The sequence below is a fragment of the Sceloporus occidentalis genome, unplaced genomic scaffold (assembly GCF_023333645.1).
Source record: "Sceloporus occidentalis isolate IW3139 unplaced genomic scaffold, rSceOcc1.0.p SCAF_1, whole genome shotgun sequence".
In the NCBI taxonomy this organism is placed as follows: domain Eukaryota; kingdom Metazoa; phylum Chordata; class Lepidosauria; order Squamata; family Phrynosomatidae; genus Sceloporus; species Sceloporus occidentalis.
This window is the reverse complement of record NW_028316981.1, coordinates 104,511,183-104,524,838: the sequence shown is the minus strand read 5'-3', so window position 1 is coordinate 104,524,838 and position 13,656 is coordinate 104,511,183. Positions and strand designations below refer to the sequence as shown.

Here is a 13,656-nt window from a genome sequence, read left to right as displayed (position 1 = left end):
CTTGTGCACAGAGATTTACATTCACAGCAATCATGGATTCTGACCTTTAAGTGAAAGGGGAACTCCTGATTACATTCCAAAATTTCACACAAAGTTTGGGAACATGATTAGACTTTTCTTTTTATTAATTTCCAGATTGATTGGAGGCGTTCTTTTGTTACCACTGATGTCAACCCCTATTATGATTCTTTTGTACGGTGGCAGTTTCTCACCCTGAGAGAAAGAAATAAAATTAAATTTGGAAAGCGGTAAGTATATTTCATTAATATTATCATTCTATAGAAGTAGGGATAGGCTGAAGGCTGCTTACCTGCTTGCTGTGTTCCATAAAGGTTGCCTGTGGGATTATTTGATTGTATCCTGAACATATATTGTGGGTGTCATTGGAGTTTGACAGAATGTCAAGGCATTCTTCAATGTGCATGTGATATACCAGTGTTTCCAAAAGAACTCTTACCTTGTTCAAATTTACAGTTACACAGGTTGCTCCTGCAAATGCTGAAGGAGCCTGGGATGTACAGCTCTTTCTTGAATAACTAAATGTATGAGCATTCAAAACAGGAATAATTTGTGTTATATTACCCAGGGATAGTTGCTTCTTTTGCAGATTTGCTGTAGGAGTTGAAAAGAAAATGGAAAGGAGTAGTTTCTGTTATTTTCCTCCAAGCAACAGCTTTCTTGGAATGATTCTGCATAGGACCCTGCTAAGTACCAACAATTAGTTGACACCTTCTGGAACAGAAGGCTAGGCTGGCCCCCTCCCTGTTTTCCTTTCACCAGCAGGCAAAGGCATTTGTATTCAAGCACAATTTTAATATGTAATTGTGTCAGGGAGACTTACATGAGATGTGTGCTTTAGATTTTTTTTTTTGATATATTTTTTTCCTGAATTTATTTTATACTTTTTAATACATTTTATCCTTTTGTAGCTGGCTGATTTTAATTGTTTACAATGTTTATTTTAAAATCATTTAAATGATTGTATTTCAGAGCTGCCTTGGGTCCTTTTCTGGAAGAAAGATGGCATATAAATAAATAAATAAATAAATAAATAAATAAATTAGTATTAGTGCTATGTGTATTTAATTGTATGTTAGCATTGTGACCTCAAGACGCAATATGTTTTCTCAGTCTCTAGCCTGTGTTGCTAAGTAATGATTTCATTTAATTTTTAGATATACTATTTATTCACCAAAAGATGGACAGCCATGCATGGATCATGACAGGCAAACAGGGGAGGTAATAAATACTTTCAGTGTGTTTAATTGATAATGACATGCTTTCTTTGAACTGAGGAGGAAAAGCAGGTGATAGTTGAATCTAAACATGCACTAAATAGAACAGCATGGGAAATTACACTGAGACCTGCAAAAGGAAAGGAGAATGAGCGAAAATCATATCCCCCACCCCATTTCTCTATTGAATTCCATTTTTCTTCGCAGATGGTATGATTGCTTTCATTTCATGTTTTGGTTGATCTTTCAATGGCTTACATACCATCAATTATCATATCCTCCCAGGTCAAGTTCTCTGAGTTGAAAGTGATAGCAATCTGTACAGTAGTTCCAGTTTTACATGGAGGGTTGGCTGTAGAGGACAATGTTTGGGGCATATTGCTTGGCTCCACTGAAGACCCCATGGAGGCTTTGTACCTCATGCTGTTTAATATCTCAACACAAGGGCTGGGAGGGAGTCACCCACATATTTGCTTTCTCCCTTACCTTGCAAGCAGATGTGTTGGTGATTCTGCTGAGGTATTGCATGGGATTGATACCAGTGAATTAAAGTTTAATCCCGATAGGGCAGAAACACTTGGTAGTTCCTCAGTCCAAATGGTTGTAGCACAACCAGTTCTGAATAGGGTCACATTCTCTTAAAGGAATAGGTATGCAGCTTGAGTGTACTTTTGGACCCATCATTGTCATCAAGGGCACAAACAAAATTCTTGAGTTGGAGTACATTCTACAGTACCAGTTTTGGCTGGTACTATACAGTACCTTACAAAAGCATTCACCCCTTTGACTTCCCACATTTTCTTGTATTATAGCCTGGAGATGAAGTGGTTTTAATTGGGATTTTTGCCACATACGTCAAAGAGGAGTGTATTGCTTTGCAGGGCATTCCAATGATAACCTTTGTTTGAAGTGGATTGTCTAGTTTCATTGCTTTGTCCTCTCACAACCTCCAAGTTAAATTATTGCTGTATGCTTTATGTTGTCTTACCTTTGAAAATAGTTTGGGGTCACCAGCTACTAATTAAGAGAGTTTTAAAAGTAGTTGGTGGAGTCAACTATTCAGATAGGAAAGAAAGCTAATATTAAATTTTCTGGGAACATATGCTTTTGGGGAAAGCAGTTAGGATCCTGGCTTTGGTGTTCATATAAATGGTAGCATGTATTGTTTACATTAGGTTCCTTCCTACAACCACTACTCCCTTTGTTAGGTGTGCTGAAGGTTTTGTTTAGATGGATTTATTTATTGAGATAGATGCATCATTGCTTAGGTGAGCAGGGATCAGTTAGCAGGGTTAGTACTAGTTCTGCCCTTGTTGTATAGAACACATGAATTGTTTTCCCCCTAGTAAATGACATCTAGTTTAAATTAGGATGTCTGATCAGACTCTGAAACACCCATGGAAGCCAGAGGTAGACATGCTGTACTCATTGTTTGTCTATTGGCTCTTAGGGTGTAGGACCTCAAGAATACACTTTGATCAAAATGAAGGTGGTAGAACCTTACCCTGTGAAATTAAGGTAAGTTTCTGGGGTAGTTATTATACTTCAGCCCTCCAATTTCCCTCCCTTCCCCATAACTTTCCCCAAGGCTGATGGGTTGCAAAAAAAAAAAAAAAAAAAAAAAAAAAAAAAAAAAAAAGAAAGAAAGAAAGAAAGAAAAAAAAAAAGAGAGAGAGACACAGACCTCTGATTTCCCTCACTTACCCCAAGGCTATTGGCTTGCAAAAAGTGGAACACAGACCTTCAATTTCTCTCCTCTCGCCATTTTCCACAGTTTTCCCAAGGCTCATGGAGAAGTATTACTGTATTGACCCATATATGTCTACCTAGGGTTTTGGAACCCATTTTTGGGCTTAAATTTTTCATTGTATAAACGAGTATATACAGTAGCAGATAAAAAGACATATAGAAAAAATACAAAAAGTTGTTAAAATTTAATTTAACTATTTTTAGAATTAAAACTACTTTAAAACATATTCATTAGGCCTGAAATAACTTTCTTGTGGGAGTTAGTTGTGCTGAGATTTGTTGTAGTTGCATTGGACTGACACTAGGGAGATCTAGATTACATGAAACTGACTGATTGACCTCAGGCCACTGTTGTATCTCAGCTTCACCTGCCTCCTGGCATGTTTGAAGGATATACTGAAGAAGAGGAGAGCTACGTATGCCACTTTGAGATTGTTGGTAGAAAGGTGAATATAAATGTAAGAAATGGGGAAATTGAACATAAATGTTACTTCTGAGTAGATATGCCTATGAGAGCCAGTGTGGCATAGTGGCTTGAGCATTGGACTAGGACTCTGAGGTCCAGGGTTCAAATCTTGGCTCAGCCATGAAAACCCATTGGGTGACCTTGGACAAGCCACACACTCTCAGCCTCAGAAGAATGGCCATGGCAAACCACCACTGAAGAAATCTGTCCAAGAAAACCCCATGATAGGTTTAATGCCATACGTCGGGAACAACAACCAACAAGATATGCCCACGCTTGTGCTATTTAGCATAAGTCAGACCAAGAATAATGCTTGCTTATTAATGCTTCTATATATAGTGGCATAGACGTCTGTATCTATGTATGCCTCAACGTTACATTTCTTGAGGAAAGGAGTGTTTCTGATTTTTTTTTGTCCAAGGTTTACATTTGTGACTCAGAAGCTGTCTTTTTCTTCTTTTCTGTGAAGTGAATGCGATGAAATGGCTTCTTTGTTCTTTTGCTGTGTCCTATTTTCTTTCATTTCCATCCAACGTCTTAAATCCTGTGGAACTATATTTTATGCCAACGCTGCAATTGTTTTGGTGCCAAATCAGTTTTTTAAAATTCTGTTTTATTGTACAGATATACCTTATTTTAAGGCACTGGGCTTTAGAGTGCTTTGCTAATATGGTAATTTTCATCAGCGCCGTTTTGTTATCCACCATCAGTCTGTTTACAGCATTTGTGCACTTTCTTTCTTTCTTGTATTCTGGCAAATTTTTGATTATTTTTACTTTTGCATCCTTTTTCTTATGGCCTAGTGCAATTTCGCATTTAATAAATGATACTGTAAACTGTTTAAAGACTTTTATATGCACTGGCAAGTGAAAAAAAATGTGATTCCCGCCAACAGGTTTATAATCGTATGATAAATTGCAATGTAGAAAGCACAGATAAGAATCCACTGCTGTGGACAGGAGCAGCTGGATTCCTATTGTGGTGCCTTTCTTGATAGTAATCTGATTATGTGAAGTACCAACAGTTAATACGTTTTAGTTGCTTTGTTAGATTAACTCAAACAAAGTTGAGTGTGCTTATGCCATAGGTGATGGCACATATAAAGGAATATTTGCAACAGGCTTTAGAACTTATAATATGTAGGTTGGTGGATGTTCTTCTTGTGGGTCATTGTGGTTTTTTTTTTTTTCCTAAACTAGTTTTCTAGACTACCTTTCCTTTCTTTTACAGTGGCCTTAAGGCAAAGAATATTTTTTTGGTAGCTGCTACTCTCAGACCAGAGACCATGTTTGGGCAGACAAATTGTTGGGTTCGCCCTGATATGAAGTATATTGGTTTTGAGACCCTGAGTGGGGATATTCTTATTTGCACGCAGAGAGCTGCCAGGAACATGTCCTATCAAGGCTTCACAAAAACCAACGGAGTAGTACCTGTTGTGAAAGAGCTAATGGGAGAGGTGAGTATCTGTGCCAAAGTGCATGGGACGTTTTGTGGAAATCCATCTGAGAGAGAAGAGAAACATGTATCTCCCATCTGATCTGTACATGTGACATTTTGTGATTTATGCCTACCTTTATTATGCTTTAGTTACATGTATTTGTAGATCACTTACATGTAAAGTTTCAAAGAAGTATGCAGAAAATATATATTCAATGTACAGACAGCATGCATCATTAAACAATATGAAAAAATGTACAATGTTATCCAGTAATATATAGTCTAGTTTTATTTGTTATTCTTGCTTCATTTACAAGTAATATTGTAAATGTAACATGTTGCCATCCTGTTTCTCTCTTGTGTAGGACATACTTGGGGCTGCACTTTCTGCTCCTCTAACATGCTACAAAGTCATCTATGCTCTTCCTATGTTGACTATTAAAGAAGACAAAGGTGAGGTTGCTGCATCTTAATCAGTATTATTTTTGGTTGTGTACCTGTTGGGCTGCTTTTTGTTCATGTAGCGATTGTTAAAGTGGTTTGGTTTGCAAGTGCTTTCCCTTCTTCTCTGCTTGTGGCATTCTGTGATTATGACTGTATTGTTTTGCTTCTAGAAAGGAGATAGGTGTGGCTGCACTGCTGGCCCTCTTAGAACTCGTATTAATATTCCTAGACAGAGATGTGGAAATATGCCTGTTTCATTTTTGGTGGCATTCCATTATATTCTTGTTTTCTTCCAGTTCCATATCTGTCTGCACTGAAATTTCTGAGTATTGTAAAACATATTTTTTATAATGTCTGTATTTTTACATATTTTTCCATTGGCTAAAGTCATGGTGAGCAGGGGCGTACCTTCTCTCCCCACTGGACCTTGCAGGGCTGTGGCCCATCATTTTTCCAAAATGTTGTACTGAAAAAAACAGCTTTTTCTATGCTCTAGGGGGAATGAAGGTGATTTTTCTGTGTTTTTGCATCCACTGACATGTTTTAGTCCCAGGAGAGCTATGTCTTCAAAACTATAAATGAGAAGAAGTCATAGTGCTCTTTCACATGACACAGATAAAGCACTGTTATTCTATTTTATCTGTCATGGCAACTTATTGAGTATCTTATGGACTCCTGGGGTTTGGGGTTTTGGAAAGGTACTTGAAATCCTCAGGAAGGGAGCTGTTCTTGTGCCTCTGAAAAACTACAAACCCCAAGATTCTTTAAGATGCAGCCAGGGTTGTTCAGGTGGAATGAAGGCTGATCATGAAATTTCCTCCACTGTCACTTAAAGAGTGGGAAGGACCCTTTTATATCTATTTTGTTAGTATCAAGGATTTCAGAGACTATGGGCCCGAACAGACAGGGCAAAATAAAGCTGCTTCAGGTATGCTGTTTAAATGCCGCATGCATCCTAAGAGGTCGGAAGCCGCACCAAAGCCACGCTCCAGTCCTAAGGACTAGACCGCAGCTTTGGCACAGCTTCTGGCCTCTTGAAGTGTGTGTGTCATTTAATCAGCATACCTCCAAAGTGACCCGAAACAGCTTTATTTTGGCCTGTCTGTTCAATCCTAAATGTGGAGCTTTTTTTTTTTTTTACTCAGTTCCTCCCCCACACACATTGGGGAGCAATTTCACTGTTTTGGATCCTTTCTTGTTTGTTTTAGGCCTGAAAGAGGCCTTGTTGAATAAGGAAATAAACCAGGATCCTGCAGAAGACTAACATGGGCCTGTTATAGTTGGGCCTTTGCTCTGCCCCCAGTACGTACTGGGGGTTGGCCGAGGACGCAGCGTCCAATCAGGACTCACCCCAGTACGTACTGGGGGCATAAAAATGGCGGCGCCCTATACACATGGGCACCGCCATTTTGACGTGACGGACGCTTAGCGTCTGCATGCCACGGCGTGGTTGTGACGCCGCAAGTGTGCCATTGGCACCTCGCGGCGTCACAACTGCGCTACAAGAAGAACCCGCTTTTTGCACGTTCTTTTTGCTGCATGGGGGAGCTGTGTGGTTTGTCCGCTGCAGCTCCCTTGCGCAGCAAACACGGGCGCTGGCAGAGCGCCCTTTTTGGGCAATCTGTAAAGCACCATTGCCACCTCCCCCCCAACCCTGACAATTGTCTACCTTTGTTTGAAATCAGGTGGAGAGCCTCCCAGATAGGAAAGGCTCCTTGCTACATTATGTACCTCTCAATACGTGAGCCATGTAACTTCAGGGAGAGAGCTAAATGCGAAATCCTTCAGCCCCTCATATTCATTTACTCTTTCACAGGAGTGATGTTTGCATAGAAGTATATCGTTGTTTCAGTTCAGACTTAAAACAGGAACTATGTGAAGTTGCAAGAAAGTAAGATAGTGTAAGATACAATACTCCCTGCTGGCCTGTTAAAGATTGTGGTTGCTTTTATATTTCCATTTCTATTTTAAATATGTGTTAAGTGGAGGCACTTTTACTTAAAATAGTTGAAATCCTTCAGTTTAAATTGGTTTTTTGTTTGTGGATTTTGCTCCAACAATAAAAATTGGGTAACCTGTGTTTCCTCAATATTTTTTGTAAGGAACTGGTGTGGTCACAAGTGTCCCATCTGATTCTCCAGATGATATTGCTGCCCTGAGAGACTTAAAGAAGAAACAGGTGAGCCTCTTTAAACCTGAGAATGTCTTAGGGGCTGTACAGACTGCCCCTAAGGGGTGGCCTGCAGCTGCCTCTTTCTCCACCAAATCAGGAACATGGCAACTGCATGCTGTGGTCCCGATCTGGCCTTTCCATGGTGCAAAAAGGAGCTGCAAAAGCGGCTCCTTTCCGCACTGCAGAAAGGGTACCATAGCCACTGGTGCCATGGCTTTTCTGCGCTCCTTTGATACTGTGTTATCTGGACACAGCACCAGAGGAGTGCCATGGTGCCACCGGCCATGTGTTGGGGTGCGCAGCGTCATGCCGGCATGGGGAGGAGTCAGAGTTTGTGTTGTGCGAATGCCATGCCCCGACTCGTTCCCCATGCTGGCCTATACAGCCCCTTAGTTTGCAGGAAGCTGATGGGTAGTTGCACACAATTTTTACAGCTACCAGCATAAACTTTTTAAAATAAATGTTCTTTCATGTAAAAGAACAGTTACTGTATATACTCATGTATAAGTCTAGAAATTTAGGTCAAAAAATTGATGCAGAAACCTGAGTCAGCTTATCCACGGGCCAATGTAGGTAGTGTATCTTAACTCTTATTTAAAAGAAGGAACCATCCCCTGGTGAAAAGCAAAAATATAATCTGTCCTGGAAGCACTGACTCCCTCTACTCTTTCATCCATCCAACCTTAAGAGTAAGCACAAAGAGTTATGTCTGCTGGAATTTTGTAAGTCCTTTGACATTGTTTTGCTTTGCTTCATCCTTCAGATCCTTTGCTATATGCCCCTAAGTTTTACCCACACCATATCCATGGGTCATAGCAAAATCCATAATTTTGGCCCCAAAACTTGCCCTCGATTTATACATAAGGTTGATTTATAGTCAAGTATATACAGTATTTTATAGTCAGAAGGCTAACTGTATAGTCTGTCTGAGCCAACAGAATCCCTTCTCTTGGAGAGGAATACAATACAGATAAGGTTGAGCCCTCAATCTCAATATGGTATGGAGAAAAAAGATACACTTTAGCACAATGGCAGGGAATACATAGTTCTTCAGTGTTGTTGAACTTCTGTTTTCATTATCCCTAGCCAGCATAGCTAATAGTGAAGGTTGAGTGGAACTACAGTCCAGGAATGCCTGGAGAGCCATATTTTCCTTCTGTCTGTTTTAGGAGTTGGAGGAGTGAGGTATGGGACCGATCAGTTGGGTTTGGGGTAGTGATTACACGAGAAAACTTTTTGTCTTTGTGCCTTTAATCTTTGGTCCTTTTAATGTGACAGTGGTGCCATGGGTGAATCCATGCCAAAGTGATTGTTGCTGAGAAATATAAAGCAGAGGTGGGGAAATTGTGACCCTCTAAATGTATTGTAGTTGTTATACCATCAACCTTAGTAAGCATGAACTTTTTAAATTTACCTTTTATGTGAATGGTAATGTACATTATTGTTGTAAATGTTAGGTTGTTGTAAAATTGATTTTTATATTTGGTTTCTAATTTCTCCATAGGCATTTCGAGCAAAGTATGGTATTAAAGATGAAATGGTCCTCCCGTTTGAACCAGTAAGTGTAGCAAAAAATGATAGCACCGAATGCTCATTCTTGTTGCCAACATTATCTCAAGTATATAATAAATAATAATAATAATAATAATTTATTTATTTATTTGTGCTTCCCCGCCTCTCCCAATGGATGGAAGCGGGGTTACAGACTACTAAAATCAAATACATATGACACTCTTATAAAAGCACAAAAATACTACATCAATACTCCATCAATCAATACAACAATCCATCAAACATCCGCATAGTAGGTTTACATGTCTGTGCTAAATTCTTTATGCACAGAATCTTCACATTTTATGTAAATAGATCAGCATGGAATACATTTATTTCCTCCCCTACCCTAATACTCTAGGTACTAGACCTTGTTAAATGTTCTTGGAAGGGCCAGGGCCTGGGCAGGGAACTTGCAGCCTTTCAGATCTTGGTGACCTGGTACTCAAGGGCCCCTTACTGTTAGCCAGATTGGTGAGAAATGGACCCTAAAAATATCTGGAGGACTACAAATCCCCCAGTGTAAGCCTAAGAGATGGCAAACCTGTATACCGACCAAGAAGAGCTGGCTAGGAGCATTTGGAAGGGGCATCATAGGGTTAGGAAGTAGCTGCTGATATCACATGTAATTTTAGCCTGTGCCTAACATTTCACCAGTTGAATAATTCCTAAAGACTGAGCAACAAGAGCCCCAAAATTTGGTGTCCCATGAGTCCTTTCCTTGTTCTGTGCAACCTTCCACCTTATTGCGGATATACTGTTTTGAAGGACCCTCAGAGTACAGTTTTATAGTGTGGCGATTACTTCTATTTGCCATTTAGGAAGGGTTGTAGGAAAAGTGTCTTTACGAGAGGGATTTTTCCTCACTGAAATGTTGGTCCTCCTTCCAATTCTGAACAGGTTAAGGATTTAGTTCTGCCCAACCATAGCACAGCTGGGTGGCATCTAAAAGTTGTTACAGATCCCAATAGTCATATCTATTAGTCCATCAGGAGAAGTGAGGAGCAACAAACCCCAATTTTGGAATACAAATTCCCCGGCACTGAACTGGAGTAGCTAGATGAGATTGACTTCATTTATTTCCCTCTGTAGTTTACATCTTTAGGTCACCAGACTGTAGGATAATGTGATCTAGATAAACCATAGAGTACAGATCAGATAATGTGATCTAGATAAACCATATACAGATCCTTTTTTATTTGAAGGCCACAGGGGTCAGCACTGAATTCCCTGCAAGATTCCTGATTCACTTGCATGATTGGGAACAACTGCTTTACAGTACTTTTGCTTATTCCCAGGTGCCGATAATTGAGATCCCTGGCTATGGCAACCTTTCTGCTCCATTGATGTGTGACGAGCTGAAAATCCAGAGTCAAAATGACAGAGAGAAACTTGCAGAAGCCAAAGAGAAATTATACTTGAAAGGATTTTATGAAGGCGTAAGTAAGGTTTTAACAAGGGACTTCGGAGAATTCTTTTTTACCCTTCCCCCTTTGTTGCACCTTGCATTTGCCTTCCCTTTTTCCTACAGAAATTGGGAAGAAAACTGTTTATAGGGAGGATGGATTGCCTTAGTTATGCTTTTGCATGTAGGAGATGAAAAGTAATTCTTGCAAGGTTAGTTTGTCTGGTTATCCCAGAGGTCTGTCTCTTTCTTTTTTTTATTTACTGCATAGCTTGTTCTACTAAATATCAGGTTTATAATTAGATGGTCTTTCTAAGAATTATGCACCAATATCTGTTAGTCTTTATTAATTGGGAAATACACTACTCTGTAAGAGTTTTTGGAAATTTAAGATTCTAACCATTTGATCTTTATAAACTTCATCATTTTTCAGGTAGGATGCATAGAGCTAGACATAACTGATTTTTAGAAGAATAATTAACTGCCCTTTTTAGTGAGCTTAAAAAGAAAGCAAGTGACTCCTAATCATTTTCTATGCATTGCCTATCAGATAATTAAGAAGAAAGGCCTATCCTGGGCATTTGGGGCTTAAAAAAATAGGGGCTTTTTGTGGAGAGGGTTGCAGTAGGAGGTGTGGCTCTCCAAGGTTTCCTGGGAGGCTAATATGGCCACCTAGCCTTCCTCAGTTTCCCATCCCTGTTTCAGGGAAACCTGAGAACAAGCAAATGGTTAACTGAGCTATGATTAGATTATTGTTGTATTTTATTGTTTGGAACTCCACAGCATACAACTATTCTTTTTGTCTCACTCTTGTGAAATCTGTTGTGGCTATATGTAACATTCAGCAATCATCACTTTCATGTGTTCATTCTCCTTTTGCTAGATTATATATATATATATATATATATATATATATATATATAATCTCCCAATTTACATGAAAGAGAGTATACTTGGCAGCCATCAGCATCACACCCAAAGGAACCTGAGCTTTGAGAAAGAGTGACGTCTACATTTAATTGCAGAGAGATTTGATCTCCCTTTCCAGAGACAATAAAGAAGGGGACACTGGTAGGGTATTCTACAGAGAGAAGCCTCACCAACTTCTTTCTTAGGTTAAGGGAAAATATACTTATGGATAGAAACAGGGAAGCAAGCCAAGGGTAGCAAAATCTGTGTTTTGGGGAAAGGGGTTCATTCCAAGTTCTAGAAACCAGGGAGAATGGTTGGATATTTTTTGGTGTGGGGGAAGGGGTCCCAACATGAAGTAGAGAGTGAAGAAGAGTCTTGATGTGCTTGCTGTACATGGTTGGTGATTTTTTGAGGCCAGGAGATACAATGAGGAAGACTATGGCTTGATACAGACAGACCAAAATAAAGCTGCTTTGAGTCACTTTGCAAGTGTGCTGTTTAAATGATACATGCGTCCTAAGAGTCCAGAAGCCGCACCAAAGCCATGCTCAACTCCTAAGGACTGGAGTGCAGCTTTGGTGCAGCTTCCAGACTCTTAGGACGCATGCATCATTGAAACACCATACCTCCAAAATGACTCAAAGCAGCTTTATTTTGGTCTGTCTGTATAGGGCCTAAGAATATTGAACCTAAATTATTGGATTTAGGTGGGATGGATACATGCAGACATCTTCTGGGAATGAAAGGTAGGGGGATGATCTATCCCACAACGCTACTAAATCTTTTACACAATTGTAATCTCTGCAATGATCTTCTTTTTCAGGTAATGCTTGTGGATGGATTCAAAGACCAGAAGGTACAAGATGTGAAGAAGCTTATTCAGAAGAAGATGGTAGATAATGTGTGTAGTGGTTTGTATTGCCTTCTTTTTTTTTAACATTATGTAGTGCCTTCCACAGCACCATTTTGTTGGCTTGATTTTTTGGCACAGAACCACAGCCACATGAGCACAAAGTTAAGTGCTTTGGTTCTGTTGCAAAAGAGAACTTACTATGCTTGGCTTATCAAACAGAAATAATTCTGTTTTTTGAAATGTACTTTATATCCTGACTTTGCTCACTGGTTTGCTTTGTGAAATAATCCCATTATTTGCCTGCTAAAGATAAGTCCTGTGATATTGAAAACACTTTTTAAAGACCACTGGAAGAAGAGATGTAGCACTACCAAAACTAGTAGTCTGTAATGAGATTTCAGTCTTGAAAGATTTGAAAGGAAAATACTACTGTTCCTCCCAGACCTTTGTCAGTTCTGAATTCATTTTACAATATGATGATTAAATTGATTTCATTCAAAAGAGGACAGCTAAAATACAGAGAAGTATGTCTGTGTTCTGAAGGAAGCATCCAGCAATGGAATAACTTCTACCACCATCAGAAGAAAAGGCAAGAACCACGAAACTTAGATTTCGGTACTGTAGTGCTCAGTTCATTCCCTCCTTTCTCCCAGACACTGTTGATCCTGGTAATCAAGTTTTGTTCCAGCTTTTAGCTGTTTTCCAAGTGCCAATCTTATCCTTGCTCCCAAGCTCTCTTCCGGGTTTTCTTTCACGCTTTTAGTATTCCACAACAAGAAAAGTGCTCCTTTCCTCCTCCTTATTTCTCCATCTGCTTAGTTCATGGTTCTTGGGTAAAAGAACAGTCATCCTATATAGCTACAGTGAAATAACTTAATCTGGCCTACATAGCTCCAATGAAAAAAATTAATCTTAAAGCATCATTAGAAATGAAAGTGCAAAAGTACCCTGTCTCTTGCTAAGGGCATTCACAGCATGGGGGAGGGGGGGATGAATAAAAAACCATCTTGACCCTTTATAACTTGGTTGTTGCTGCTATCAGGGCACCATTGCTTAGAATGTCATAAGAAGCCCAGTGAGTGAAGTGACAGAATTCCCTGTCTCTCAGAAATAAATGAGTAAGAATGCAACCAGTCCCTCACCTTTAGGTTTATTTTTCCTTTTGGGGTCAAAATGAAGTCTCTTTTTGAGATATTCATAGTGGGTGAAGCTCTCATTGGCCATTAGAGGGCAGTGCATACTAGGAGACAAAGCTAGCACACTCTTTCTCCAGTGGATATCAGAGAGCTCTTCCATTTCTTACAGAGAAGCTTTACCCTTCCAGCCTATGAAGACAGGCATGTCCAAGCCTCCTTAGTCCTATCAGAGACAGGGCACAGCTGTTTTAAAAATTTCCTCAGAAAGGCAGCACTCACTAGCCTTCCCATGATA

At 39.6% G+C, this 13,656-nt stretch overlaps 1 protein-coding gene across 4 annotated transcripts in view; it reads left to right on the top strand.

Annotated features, from left to right (window-relative positions):
* Window positions 1-13,656, top strand: part of LARS1 (leucyl-tRNA synthetase 1) — a 67,591-nt gene that overhangs the window by 16,457 nt on the left and 37,478 nt on the right. For all 4 annotated transcript variants that reach the window (XM_089531257.1, XM_089531264.1, XM_089531271.1 and 1 more), the window contains exons 7-15: window positions 136-248; window positions 1,176-1,239; window positions 2,686-2,753; window positions 4,681-4,906; window positions 5,253-5,340; window positions 7,434-7,510; window positions 9,009-9,062; window positions 10,354-10,494; window positions 12,196-12,273. In XM_089531257.1, coding sequence (XP_089387383.1) covers window positions 136-248; window positions 1,176-1,239; window positions 2,686-2,753; window positions 4,681-4,906; window positions 5,253-5,340; window positions 7,434-7,510; window positions 9,009-9,062; window positions 10,354-10,494; window positions 12,196-12,273 — 909 coding nt within the window. The remainder of the gene's footprint in view (window positions 1-135; window positions 249-1,175; window positions 1,240-2,685; window positions 2,754-4,680; window positions 4,907-5,252; window positions 5,341-7,433; window positions 7,511-9,008; window positions 9,063-10,353; window positions 10,495-12,195; window positions 12,274-13,656) is intronic.